Source organism: Labeo rohita, chromosome 11, assembly GCF_022985175.1.
Source record: "Labeo rohita strain BAU-BD-2019 chromosome 11, IGBB_LRoh.1.0, whole genome shotgun sequence".
Classification (NCBI taxonomy): domain Eukaryota; kingdom Metazoa; phylum Chordata; class Actinopteri; order Cypriniformes; family Cyprinidae; genus Labeo; species Labeo rohita.
Genome location: NC_066879.1, coordinates 15,798,380 through 15,812,931, shown reverse-complemented (window position 1 = coordinate 15,812,931; position 14,552 = coordinate 15,798,380). Strand labels below are relative to the sequence as shown.

Below are 14,552 nucleotides of genomic sequence, written 5' to 3'. Positions count from 1 at the left end.
ATAGGAAAGATTATTACTTTATTTTATATTTTATTTTATTTTATTTGGTTTTATTTAAAAAAAGTCATAATTGTGACAAATACTGAAATTATGAGATTAAAAAAATCAAGTATGAGATAGACAAAAAGGCTATTTTTAAACTTTTTGGTAAACAATTTTATTTTATTTATTATTTTTTTATTATTTTTTAAAACTTTTTGGTAAACAATTTTATTTTATTTTATTTATTATTATTTTATTAACAATAAAGTAATCAAAACAAGACAAAGACAAAAAAAGATTATTTATTTTATTTTAATTTTTATATAAAAAATCATACGCTAAAATCATGAGATGAAAAAAAATCAATAATGAGATAAGTAGACAAAAAGTGGAAATAAGATAAAAAGGTCATAATTATAGAAATGTTTAGATTTTTTTTATTTTGATTATTTTATTTTTTATTTTATTTTATTTGGTTTTATTTAAAAAACAAAGTCATAATTATGACAAATACTGAAATTATGATATTAAAAAAATCAAGTATGAGCTATTTTTAAACTTTTTGGTAAACAATTTTTTTTTATTTATTATTATTTTATTATTTTTTAAACGATGAAGTAATCTAAACAAGACAAAGACAAAAAAATATTTTAAAAAATCATACACTGAAATTGTGAGATGACCAAAAAAGAGGCAATAATGAGATAAGTAGACAAAAAGTGGAAATAAGATAAAAAGTCATAATTATAGAAATGTTTAGAGTTTCATAGTATCAAAAGTATCTACAATATCAAAACAACTGCTGTGGTTTAGGTTGTTATTTTATAATACTTTTCTCTAAAAAAAAAAAAAAAAAAAAAAAAAATACAGGAAGGAAAAAAATACATTTTTTTTTTTTTTTGGATCGTTGTCGCAATAAATACCAGAAATTATTGTGGTTAAATTTTTAAGCCCATATTGCCCATCCCTAGTTTTGAACATTTAGGCTATTTTAGACTATTTGTAAACTTTAAAGTAAACAAAACAAGTCAACGACCAAACAATTTATTATTTTAATTAACAGTTTAATTTATTCATTTACTTTTATTTTGTTTATTTTATTTTACATTTTCAGATAAATGTGATTATGAGCTTGTAATAAAAGTATAATATATATATATATATATATATATATAATATTTATATCTTTCAAAGTTTATGTTGTCGTCCTCACTGAACCACAACAGATGCGCAGATGACACTGTTGCTACAATACTGATCCAGTCACCAAAACACAGGAAACTTTATTGAATCATTCATGCTTGATATATTTTTAGTGCTCATTTGTTGTCAGTAGTTTCTTAGTGTCAGCTGAAATAATGCATGGTTGTGCAAACAACTAATTTTCTGATATGCTTAAAGAAAGTCCTATAGATTACAGCTATGACTTCAAAAATAAAAATGCCACATATGTTGCTTATGCATAAAAATCTGCTGTGGTTACCCTTACCAAAATAGGCTGATTTTGCCACAAATTACAGCAAGGTCATATTTTCACATGCACATCAGCTGATTGTGGTATAGGTTTTGTTACATAACTGTTGTGTTGCTATAGGTCGTTATAGGTTCTGCAAACTTAAATAGTGCAAACAAAATAAATAGTGTGGGCGAAGGTAATTGTTGAGTTTTTGTAGAAACAGTAACTATAGCTTAATATTTAGGTGGAAATGATGTCATTGTGTTAATTGTAGTGATGTAACTTTTTCAGTGCCTGGATTTCTGCTTATTTTGTTTGTCATCAGTTGAAATAAATGTCAGCAGTCGGTCCATGATGTAATGCTATGTGAAATTTCCCTGTAGTACTGCTGTCTGGTGTTGTAATATCTGGCATGGTCTCTGGGAGCCACCTGCTCCGATGTTTAAGCCAAACAGTGATTAAACTTTGATCGGCTCATTTTTACATTTCCTCTGCCGCCCCCTGCAGCAAACAGCGAGTACTACAACTTACTGATGAGCAGCGGACTGGAGGAGAGACGGGACGCTACCGTGTGCACGCTGGAGGAGCTGGAGGGAATCACATCGGAACACACGTTGAAAAACACAGTATGTGTTTTTGATGCATCTCCTATGAAAAATGTTGTTTTATCATGCACTGCTCAGTTTTGAGATTTTGAGCTGTTTGGCTTTTCATTCAGACTAATGGAAAGAAAGCATGCAAAATACACTTTTGTATTGTATCTATTTGCTTCTAGAGATTTCAGTTACAATACATATCTTTAAATGCAAGCTTTCAGAAGTCAAAAATCTTCAAAACTTGTATTTTTTTAATTATTTTATTTTTTATTTGTATTTTATTTCAGTTAGTTATTTGGTTTAACTTTATGTGCTAAAATAAGTAAAGCTAAAATTAAAATATGAAAAACTAAAATAAAAATAACTGAAAAAATGAATAAAAAATGACACATAAACAAAAACGAAAACTCAACTAAATTACTAAATCTTTAACTATAATAATAATAATAATAATAGTATCTTAATAATACTAAAATTAATAATTAAATAAAAATGGGTGGAAATATAATAATAGTATCTTAATAATACTAAAATTAATAATTAAATAAAATTTGTTGAAATATCATTTGCCTGGTTTTATACAATATTTTATTACTTAAAACATTAAAATATGAAAAACTAAAAAATAACTGAAATAAAATGATTAAAAATTATATAGACATATTTTTAAAAAAATAATAAAAATGAAAAAAAAAAACTCAACTAAATTACTAAATGTTTAACTAAAATAATAATAATAATAATAGTATCTTAATAATACTAAAATTAATTAATAAATAAAATGTGTTGAAATATCATTTGCCTGATTTTATACAACATTTTATTACTTAAACCATTATAATATGAAATACTAAAATTAATAAATGAATAAAAACAACTAATAAACTAATAAAAACGAAAGCTAATAAAAAATGACAAAAACACTCAGTTATAAAACATTGTATGCCTTAAAACATTAAAATGTAAAAAACTAAAATTAAATAAATATAAAACTGAAATAAAAAAAACTAATAAAAATGACAAAAACTCAACTAAATTACTAAATCTTTAAAATAACAATAATAATAAATGAATAAAATTTGTTCAAATATCATTTGCCTGATTTTATACAACATTTTATTCCTTAAAACATGGTAAAAAAAAAAAAAAAAAAAATTATGATTTATGGAGTGATAACAAGAATCTACTATATCAGCAAAATGAAACAAAAATTTTGATCCTGGCTTAATCCAATGTTCAGATTTCCATTCTGCAAATGTATGCAAATTTGTGTGTATTTAATTAAATAATGCCTTATTTTTTATATTTAAACACAACATTTCCAAAAATGTAAAAAAAAAAATATGTTGCAATTCTTAATGTAATCAATCAACTGGGTGATGTCTGTTCATTTTTTTTTATTATTTATTTTTTTATCCTGTTCACCTGTAATGTCTTGCCTTAAAGGGATAGTTCTCACAAAAATGAAAATTCTGTTATCATTTACCAATCCTCAAGTTGTTCCAAATCAGAGTTTTTTTTTTCTTCAGATAGTTGCCGGTAGCCATTGGCTTTTACAGTATTCCACAATTTTTGTGTGAACTGTCCCTTTAATGAGCGTCGTCACTGTGTGTACAAGTAGTTCACAAGCAGTTCTCTGGTGTTTTCAGGACACGTTTGTGGTGGTCTTCTCTCTGGCCTCCGGGAAAGTGGTTTACGCGTCGGAACAGGCCTCCAGCGTGCTTCACTGCAAGAGGAAGTTTCTAGAATCTGCCAAGTTCGTGGAGCTGCTGTACCATCAGGACGTCAATGTGTTTTACTCGCACACGGCGCAGCCGCGACTGCCACCTTGGAACGTGGGCACAGACAGCGGTAAGTCGCTCTAAAACGAATCTCCATTTATGAGTCATGCAAAAATCAAAAATGTTCGTTTTAGGAATAAAAGATGTTATTTGTATTTCTCTCTTTGTAGCGGCAGTTCTGTTCGAATGTGCCCAGGTCAAGTCCTTCTTCTGTCGAATCAGGTCAGTGTGTTTCACCTTATCAGGTAACAGTTATTACTGACTTCTTTTCTGCTTCCTGATGACTTTTCAATTGCCTTTTATGAAGCATTATTACTCACTCTCGTCTCATTAATAGATGTCAAGTCACATTGCATGTATTTATATGACAGCTTCACAGTAAATAGTTCTTCAGTTAAATAACGTTTCAGCTGTAAAGCAGCTCTACAAAAAACAATAGTGCCTTTATTCAGCTCTTATTTTTCTGTTGTCAGTGGAGTCTGATAATACGATGAATGTGCCTTTTTAAACGTTTTATGTGTGTGTGTCTGTGTTCAGAGGAGGGAAGGATAGAGATGGAGAAATGCGTTATAGCCCTTTCCGGATCACTCCGTACCTGCTGAAGGTTCAAGGATTGAGCGCAGAGGAGGAGCCGTGCTGTTTGGCCCTCGCCGAACGCATCATCTCAGGATATGAGGGTACAACGTTTGACCTTTCATCTCACCATCTTCTGAAGCAGTAGTATTGTACTTTGTCACATGACCTCAGTATGTTACCTGTTTAATTCTACCGGAAATAAATACAGTTATTCTGCATTGTTAATTTAGTGTTATGCGAAATGCCTTTTTGCCTTATTTTTGGTAAATTAAATGATCGATGTTTGTGTTTGTTTGCTTGTTGCTTTGTCTCCAGCTCCTCGGATTCCCATGGACAAACGCATATTCAGCACAACTCATTCACCAGGCTGTGTCTTTTTAGAAGTGGATGACCGGTGAGTGATTCTGACCTTTAGTTAAAATAGCCAAGTAAACACTTGGGGAAATGATTGTGTGTTTAAATAAAATGAGAATGAACTAAATTATCAGTAATCTCATGAATAAATGATTAAATAAATACATTATTATTGTTCATTTAATTAATTTTTTATATATTTTTTATAATACATTGTATAGAGTAAAGCTGATCAGCATATTATTATTATTAATATTATTATTGAAAACAATATGCAATATGCTGCACAGAGTAAAGCTGATCAGCATATTATTATTATTATTATTATTATTATTATTATTATTATTATTATTTGAAATAATATGCCGCATGTAGTAAAGCTGAGTAGCATTATTAGTATTACTATTTAAAAACAATATGTTGCACAGAGTAAAGTTGATTAGAATATTGTTATTATTATTATTATTATTATTATTATTGAAATAATATTCTGCATGGAGTGAAGTTGAGTAGCATTATTATTATTATTATTATTATTATTATTTGAAAATAATGTTGCACAGAGTAAAGCTGATTAGCATATTATTATTATTATTATTATTATTTGAAAAAAAAATTAATATAATTGATTAGGGTAAATAATAGTTAATAAATAAAATAAAAGTAAATAATTGAGTAATTGGGTAAAGTTGATCAGCATATTATTAGTAGTAGTAGTAGTAGTATAAAAAAATATGTTGCACAGACTGAAGTTGATTAGTTTATTATTATTATTATTTGAAAATAATGTTGCACAGAGTAAAGCTGATTAGCATATTATTATTATTATTATTATTATTATTATCTTTTTTTTTTTCCAACTATATGTTTATTTGTCTTTTTTAGTATTTAAATGACATACAACAGAACATCATTTTTATTATCATTATTATTATTATTATTTGAAAAAATATATATAATTGATTAAGGTAAATAATAGTAAATAAATAAAAATAAAAGTAAATAATTAAGTTGATCAGCATATTATTATTATTATTATTATTTTTGTTGTTATTGAAATATGCTGCATGGAGTACAGCCGAGTAACATTATTATTATTATTATTATTATTATTATTATTTCAAAAAAGTAATATATAAGCATATTATTATTATTTTTTTATTTTATTTTTTTATTATTTGAAAATAATATGTTGCACAGAGTAAAGTTGAGTGGCATTATTATTATTATTATTATTATTTGAAAATAATGTTGCACAGAGGCTTGTCGCCTCTTTTTTTTTTTTTTTAAATAATTTAATATGAATAATTTAAACTCCTAATTAATATTTTAATCCATGTATTTGTTTATTTGGTGAGTAGCTGTAAGAACTTTGAGACTCTTACATGACTACTTACCAAATAAACACGTAATGTTCAGTCAGCAGCTTTACATCAGGATTTATTTTGCAGTTATGAGCAGGTTTTATGGTAACCTTTATATAATCACACAACTAGAATTAAAAATCTTTTTCATGCAAATAACAATGAATTGGACTGTTTTCAAACATTATGTTTAATCGGTAGCATAAGACGAGGACTTTAGTGGCAAAGACTTGAAATAAATAATAAATAAATCATTTTTCTTGTGGTAAACAAATTACTGTGAAATGATTCCTCATGTATTGTGTGTGTGTCGGCAGTGCGGTGCCTTTGCTCGGCTACCTCCCTCAGGACCTGATCGGTACCTCAGTTCTGACCTGCCTGCATCCAGACGACCGCCTGCTCATGTTGGCCATGCACCGCAAAAGTATGTTACATCCGTTATGACTTTTCTACATCGTAAAGTCTTTATCAGACTTGTATAAGGTCTTAATAAAATTTCTCACAATCCCTTCAGTTCTGAAGTACGCGGGCCAGCCTCCGTTCGAACACTCGCCCATCCGGTTTCGGTGTCAGAACGGCGACTACGTCACCCTGGACTCCAGCTGGTCCAGCTTCATCAACCCTTGGAGCCGTAAGGTGGCCTTCATCATCGGCCGGCACAAAGTTCGCACGTAAGCGCCAACTCATGAGAGCACCAGTTGTGTTGTGTGTCCAAATATTGACATTTGCTCATACAGAAACACTTGTTTTTGTGTGTCCTCTCTGTAGTGGACCTCTGAATGAGGACGTGTTTGCTGCACGGAGTAAAGCCGAGCAGCCGGTCATGTGCGAGGACGTTAAAGAGCTGCAAGCTATGATTTACAAGCTCTTCCTACAGGTGGGAGGTCACTAAATCCACAGAGGACACGCTACATAAGCAGCCTTTTTGCAGACTAGTTGATCTAAAGTGACAGTAAAGGCATTTATAATGTTACAAAAAAATCTTTTGAACTTTCTATTCATGAAAGAAATTGAAAAAAAAATACATCGTGATTTCCACAAAAATATTAGTCTGCAACGAACACTGGAGTAATGGCTGCTGAAAATGCATTCCTTAAAATTCAGCTTTGCATCAAAGGAATAAATTGCATTTTAAAACGTATAGATATAGAAAACAGTTTTTTAAAATTTTGCTGTTTTTGCTGTATTTTTAATCAAATAAATGCAGCCTTGGTGAGCATAAAAGACTTCTTTCAAAAACAAAAAATTATTCCACTGAATTGTTTTGTATTTATCACTTCATGATAAATATAAAACAGACAGATATAAAACTGTTAAAAAAAAAAAAAAAAAACTAGATGAGCAAGATGAGTCATAAGCAGTCTAAAATATAAAATATAAAAATAGTAGATAAAGCAACTAATACCAGCGAATAACTCTCAATAGCTTCATATCAGGGTTATTATTGTTAAAACTTAAACTATTTGAAAAAAAACGTTTTTGTAAATTGAAATACAGCTGAAGAATTATTTAAAAATATATAACAGTAAGCTATAAAAAATATATGATATAAACTATAAAATAAAGCTGAAATAACATAAATATTAGGTGAAAACCTAAACAAAAAAAAAAAAAAATAGCCAATTAACAGAAAGTTAAATTATACAAGTTGTTAAATAATAAGAAATGTATGAACTTAAACTATTTAAATAAATGTTTATTTATTTTTTATTTTTAAATAAAACTTAAACTGAGCAAAAAATAGGCGTCGGACTGAAAGTTAATATAATAAAAGAACTTGCATAATAAATACTATGTATTTAAATTACAGCTAAAACTGAAAGAAAAATAAATTAAACCTAAATCGTAATATTTAAAAAGAACAAAAAAATAATTAAAAAAAGCACAACGAAATTATTAGAAATTAAACTAATTCGAATTAATTGGAATAATTAGACTTATTATAATATTAGAATTATAGAAATTTTTATACATACTTAGATAATTATTTTAAATATGCAATTAATATTTTTTCTATGTTTTTTTATAGTTGTTTTTACTTGAAAATTAAAGATAGATTACATTTTAAAATAACAGTGAATTAATGTCCATTATGTGATAATCCAACAAATTAAATCTGTTGTAATTAACATAATGTATTCATTTAAAAATGCAATCCAAACCTAAATAGACAAAAGTACAACAAAATTATTAGAAATTACATTAAGTAGAATTCATTAAATATAATTAGAATTGCAATAATTAGAATTAGAATTGTATTAGAATTATTATAATCCTAATTAAAATTAGAAGGGAAAAAAAACAACTAAAACCATAATTTATTCAGACACCTTCAACATTTCTGACATTATAACAGTTTATATGCTATAGTTCAGAAAATGGTAATAAAATATGACAAGAACTCTAACCCACTAGTTAAAAAAAAAATATATATATATATATATATATATATATATATATATGTGTGTGTGTATGGTGTCTGAATATAAATTATATCTGGTGTCTGAAGTAAAACACAAAAATAACACTTTCTTATGTGTCATCGCTACAGTTTCAATGCATATTTGAACTACTGGTTTGCATTTAATCGTATTTGTTTTTCTCTCAGCCTGTTCATAATAATGGATCCAGCGGCTATGGCAGTCTGGGTAGTAATGGCTCTCACGAGCACTACATCAGTGTGGCGTCGTCCAGCGACAGCAACGGAAACCTCTGGGAGGATTCACACAGAGAACCAGTACGTCTCAATGTACATGTACATTCACATATGAATGCTGGTTTGACTGGATCTTACATTGGATCACTTGTCTTGTAGATGACACTGCAGCAGTTTTGTGCTGATGTCAATAAAGTGAAGAACTGGGGCCAGCAGGCGTATCTGGACTCCCGGAGGAAGCTCACGCCTTTAGGACCAGCCACTGCAGGTCAGGAATATGTCTTTTCTGCATGTGCCCACAGTCATCTCATGAGCTGATCATGGTGAAATCGCATCTGAACTGTTTGTTTCTCATCAGTGGCGGCAGCAGGCGTTCATCCAAACACCAGTCAGGGTTTGGGAATTAGAGATCATCTAAAGCAGTCTCTACAAGAAGCCCGGAAACAACCACACATTCCTTCCTACCAGCAGATCAACTGTGTGGACAGCATCATCAGGTGAGGCTTACAAACACACAATAATAATTCCATTTAAAAATCAACTTAAATATGCAATCCATAAAGTTAGACAATATATAGTAATTATTGTATATGATAAATTATATATATAGTTATTAGGTTTTGGATAATCCAAAAAAAAAAGTTTAATAATAATTAAGCTTGATAATTATTTTAAATGTACAGTCCATAAATTTTGATTTTATATTATATATACATTTTTTTTTTATACATTTTAAATTGTTATTTGTAACTTTCAAATTAAAGATAGAAAATTACATTTAAAATCCAGCAAATTAAATAATGTTTTGTTATAATTAACATAATATATTCATTTAAATATGCAGTAAAATTAAAAACATAAAATTATATTATGTAAATATATCAATGTTTGATATGAAGTAGTAGTAGTTATTATTATTATTTTTTTTTTTATATTTTTTTAAGTAGTTTCCTTTTTTAAATAACTGCATAGTCATATCTGTTATTGGATAACTCAGCAAATGTAGTGTTTTTCTATAGTAATTATTTATGAATTTAAATGTAGTATTTAGGTTTTTTTTTTTTTTTTTTTTTTTTTTACATTTTAATAAGCCTTAAGAGATCAGTTGTTATTTCATTATTATAAAAAAATACTTAAAAATTTAAGTAAAATATTAAAATATATTTTACATTTTTGTAAAAATTCATGTGACAGGGCTGTAAGAGACCAGTTATTATATATATATATATTAATTTATATAAATATTATTTGTATTTCTATAATTGATAATTAATAAAATATTTAAGTAAAAAAATTAAATATTGAAATAGTTAAAAAAATCACGTTAAAGTACATTAAGAGACCAAATGTTATTTCATTAATTATTATCAAAAAATGTTAAATTATTTAAGTAAAATATTTAAATATATTTGCAATACATGTTTAAAATATTTGTTAAAAAAAATGTGGTTGGGCTGTAAGATACCAGTTATTTTATATATTATTTTATATAAATATTATGTTAGATTTATATCAATTAATAAAATATTAAAGTAAAAATATTTAAATTCAAATACTTAAAAATCACTTACAAGGGCATTAAGAGACCAATTGTTATTTCATTAATTATTATTAAAATACTTAAAAATACTTACAAATTATTCGATATATTATTGTATATAAATACTGTTTTAGGTTCATGTAAATTAATAAAATGCTTAAAATATTTAAGAAAAAAAAATGTAATATTAAAATCTTTTTTTTTAATCATGTAAAATGGCCAATTTTTTCATTATTAAAATACTTAAAATATTCAAGTAAAATAGTAAAATATATTTAAAATATGTGAAAAACGAAATATTCCAAGGCACTCGTATAGAAAAAAAAGCCTTTAATGGACTGGGCTACAAAATATGTATTCAAAATATTTGTAAAAACAAATCATGTGAAAGGGACATAAGAGAGAAAAAATATAAATATATTATATATATATATATATATATATAATTAGCTTACATTTTAAATAACCATTTAAATGTTACTGGATAATAAAGCAAATTAATTGTATTTTTGTAAGAATTAAATTTTTTAAACTTAAAAAATGTTAGAAACAAACTTTTTTTTTGACATTACCATTAATTTTCAGTGTAGCCTGTGATCTATTTACCAATGTTTTTGTGTTTTCTATTCTTTAGATATCTGGAAAGCTGTGCGACGTCCGCTCTGAAACGAAAGAGCGCGTCTTTGTCCATAGCTACGTCATCTTCATCCTCCATGTCTGAGGAAGACAAACCTACAGCGGCCACGCATGAAGACGCTGTGAACACAGATGGTAAGATCTCTAAAAGTCCATTCCAACCCTTTCTGTATCCTCCTAAAAAACCTTCGTAGATTCTAATGATCGTGTTTCTCCTGCAGAGGGTGCGCTAGAGGGCGCCGGTGCTCTGGACAGTCAGGTGTCTGCGGGTTCAGCCACAACGGCAGCGGTGGTAGGAGCGCCGCTCACAGACATCACCATCTCCACAGAAGCCATGAGTGTGGTGTCCGTCACCAGTCAGTGCAGTTACAGCAGCACCATAGTGCACGTACCGCAGCCCGAGTCCGGTGAGTGCCCGCCACATACAGTGATCCAAATGTGTTTGGCCAATTAAACCAGACTTAACCATTAAATACCTGCATCTGCTGCTTGTCTTCCTTCAGAGGTCACTGCTTTAGAAGATGCTCCAATGGGAAGTGAGCCAACAGACTCCGCCCCCACCCCTGCACGCCCCGCCCCCAGCACTTCCTCAGCGGCTCAGGAGGAGTTACTTGTGGTGGGTCTTACTAAAGAGGTGCTGTCGGCCCACACGCAGAAGGAGGAGCAGCAATTTGTGGATCGCTTCCGACATCGTATCCTGCAGAGTCCCTACAGCTCCTACCTCCAGCAGGACAACAGCAGCATGGCTCATTCTCATCACAGAGGTGTGTGTGCATGTGCTAACTGTTGTTATTTATCAGTGTCTTGATTGTAATGTTCTTCATTTGTTAGCTCCTTTGGTTAAAAGTGTCTCAAGCAACTTGTGATAAGTGCATGCACTCTGGAGCAACATAAGATTAACGCTGTCAAAGTGTCTAACTGTCAATGGATTATTTATTTGATTCTAGAAATATAAAAAAATAACTATATATTTTATAGCTTTTTTTTGTTATCTGAAAATGTAAAATAAAAATGTACATACATAATATCTATATCATGTCTAGTTGTATTTTATATTTATATATATATATATATATATATATATATATATATATATATATATATATATATATATATATATATATATTTAAGTTTATTTTTATGATAATTAAATACTTTGTTTAAATCTATTAAATAATTTATTATTATATTATATATAATTTGTAATAATATGTTGGTATAATTAGTGTTTTAATATGTGAATTTTCAGGTTTCATTTTAATTTTAGATAAAATTTTCACTATTTTTATTTTGTACTATTTATTCAATGAAATTAATATTTTTATGTAAATAATATTTTGTTAATTTTATATTGGAATGTGTATATTTATAATACATATATGGCTGACACTAAAGCAAATAAATAAAAATATAATAATTAAAATAAAATAATGTGCATATTTATTTATGTTAGAATTTTACCATATGCCGATTAACAGAAATGGTATTTCATTTTTCATTTTTGTGTCAGTCAGTAATTCTTTGAAACAATTCACTAAAATATATATAAAAAAAAAATTATACTAATATATACTAATATACTAAATTATACTAATTTTATACTAATATTTTTGTATACTATATATATACTAATTAAAATAAATTAAATAAAGACAGAAATTTATATATAATTTTCAGTTATTTTTGTACATAAAGTTGACTGAAAACTGAATGAAACCCTTTCCTTATTTTTTGTATTTTTTATTTATTTTAATTTTTTTGGTAGTTAATGGTAGTTAATCTTTCATTTTTGTGCCAGTCAGGAATTCTTTAAACAATTCATTAAAATATCAAAAAATAAAACATTTTATTCAATTATTAATATTATGTAAATAATATTGTGTTAATTTTACATTGACATTTTAAGTGAGATTTTATATATATATATATATATATATATATATATATATATATATAAAAATACTAATAAAAATAAATTTAATAAAGACAGACCCCAAATATAATTGCGTTTTTTATTTCAGTTTTGGTTATTTTGTACATAAAGTTGTCTGAAAACTGAATGAAACCCTTTCCTTATTTATTTATTTATTTAATGTATTTATGTTATACTGCACAAAATAGGAAATGAACTTGCCTGTTTCACAGAAATAAAATGAACGTTTCACATACAGCAGTATAATTGTGTGTTGAGACTCATTAACACTCCTTTCCCATCTACTCTCAGCTGACGTTGTGCGTCCTCCAAACAAACACAAGCGTCCCAAACCAGAAGACTCCTCCGACAGCTACGGCTCCCAACCGGGCAACTACTGGTCGCTTCCCGGACCCACAGGAGCGCCTCATTCCTCCTGGCCTTCCTCAGAGTCCTCTCAGCCCCCGCCATCCAACATCGGCTTTGTGCCGCCCATGGCGGTGCCCGTGCAAACGGCCCCATACTTCACTGTGGCCGGTGCGGATCAGCAGCCCATGATGGTCCAGCCTGACCAAGGCGTCCAGAACCTCCAACCCATGCATCCAATGACTCCCATGATGGTCGTCCTGCTTCCTAGCTACCCCATGTACAACAATGGCATGTACCTGCAGGGGATGCCCATGCCGGCACCCGGAGTCGTTCCCCAGCCTCCTTTCAATATGGGCGGCTACGTCCCGCCTGGCACCCACACGCCGCACGGGTCTCCGCCGCAGGGTCTTCCTCCAGGTCCCAACGTCACAGGAGCTGCGATGCCACCGGGTGCCTCGACGGAGGTCGATTCGATACCCACGCCTTGGTTCGGGGAGGATCTTGATGCTGCACAACCCACGGCGCTCTTCTCCAGCTCTCGCTCCAGCTCGCCCATCCAGCTGAACTTACTCCAGGAGGAGCTGACCAAACCCAGCGAAGCCCAGAACAGCACCGGTCCAGAGAGTCTGCACGAGCACCACGCCAAAGCGGTGAGACCAACTGACATTAGACTTGACTACTGCAGGAAAGTTGAAATACCCTGAGAAAAATTATGTAAAATAATAAAAAATAATTATATTTATATTAATAATATTATAATTACAATAATATTAAAAATATGAAATCAATTGCGGAAGGGCTGTAAGAGACCAGTTATGTTGTTTTTTTCTTCTCAATAATAATTATTATTAAATACAAAAAATGTTTAAGTAAAAATAATAAGTTAAAAATAAAAACAACACTTCATAGGACTTTAATTTTTAGTATTAAAATAATTAAAACCTAAAAGTAAAATATTAATATATATTTAATAGTCTGAAAATTCATATGAAAGGGCCTTGAGAGAGCATTTGTTTTTAAATTAATTATTAAAACTTATTTAAAAATCAAGTAAAATACTAAAATATATTTAAAATGTGGAAGAGCTGTAAGAGACCAGTTATTCTTTTTCCCCAAAAAATAATAATGTAAATAAGTAAAAAAAAAATTAAATACTTAAAATAACTTTAGAAAATGACTTCACAGGGCCTTAGGAGACCAATTTAATTATGTGTCATTCAAATTCTTTAAATATTAAAATATATTTAAAATGTACATTTAAAATATTATATATGTTTGTTATTATATTAATATAATACCATTGTTGTAAAATACTTAAAATATGTAGGAA

The 14,552-nt window shown here is 29.1% G+C and overlaps 1 protein-coding gene across 4 annotated transcripts in view; it reads left to right on the top strand.

Annotated features, from left to right (window-relative positions):
• Window positions 1–14,552, top strand: part of per3 (period circadian clock 3) — a 33,837-nt gene that overhangs the window by 11,565 nt on the left and 7,720 nt on the right. For all 4 annotated transcript variants that reach the window (XM_051122353.1, XM_051122355.1, XM_051122356.1 and 1 more), the window contains exons 5-19: window positions 1,946–2,064; window positions 3,684–3,885; window positions 3,986–4,037; window positions 4,353–4,492; window positions 4,707–4,785; window positions 6,427–6,533; window positions 6,624–6,780; window positions 6,878–6,986; window positions 8,718–8,846; window positions 8,925–9,033; window positions 9,124–9,262; window positions 10,940–11,076; window positions 11,163–11,348; window positions 11,445–11,705; window positions 13,166–13,872. In XM_051122353.1, the coding sequence (XP_050978310.1) occupies window positions 1,946–2,064; window positions 3,684–3,885; window positions 3,986–4,037; window positions 4,353–4,492; window positions 4,707–4,785; window positions 6,427–6,533; window positions 6,624–6,780; window positions 6,878–6,986; window positions 8,718–8,846; window positions 8,925–9,033; window positions 9,124–9,262; window positions 10,940–11,076; window positions 11,163–11,348; window positions 11,445–11,705; window positions 13,166–13,872 (2,633 nt within the window). The remainder of the gene's footprint in view (window positions 1–1,945; window positions 2,065–3,683; window positions 3,886–3,985; window positions 4,038–4,352; window positions 4,493–4,706; window positions 4,786–6,426; window positions 6,534–6,623; window positions 6,781–6,877; window positions 6,987–8,717; window positions 8,847–8,924; window positions 9,034–9,123; window positions 9,263–10,939; window positions 11,077–11,162; window positions 11,349–11,444; window positions 11,706–13,165; window positions 13,873–14,552) is intronic.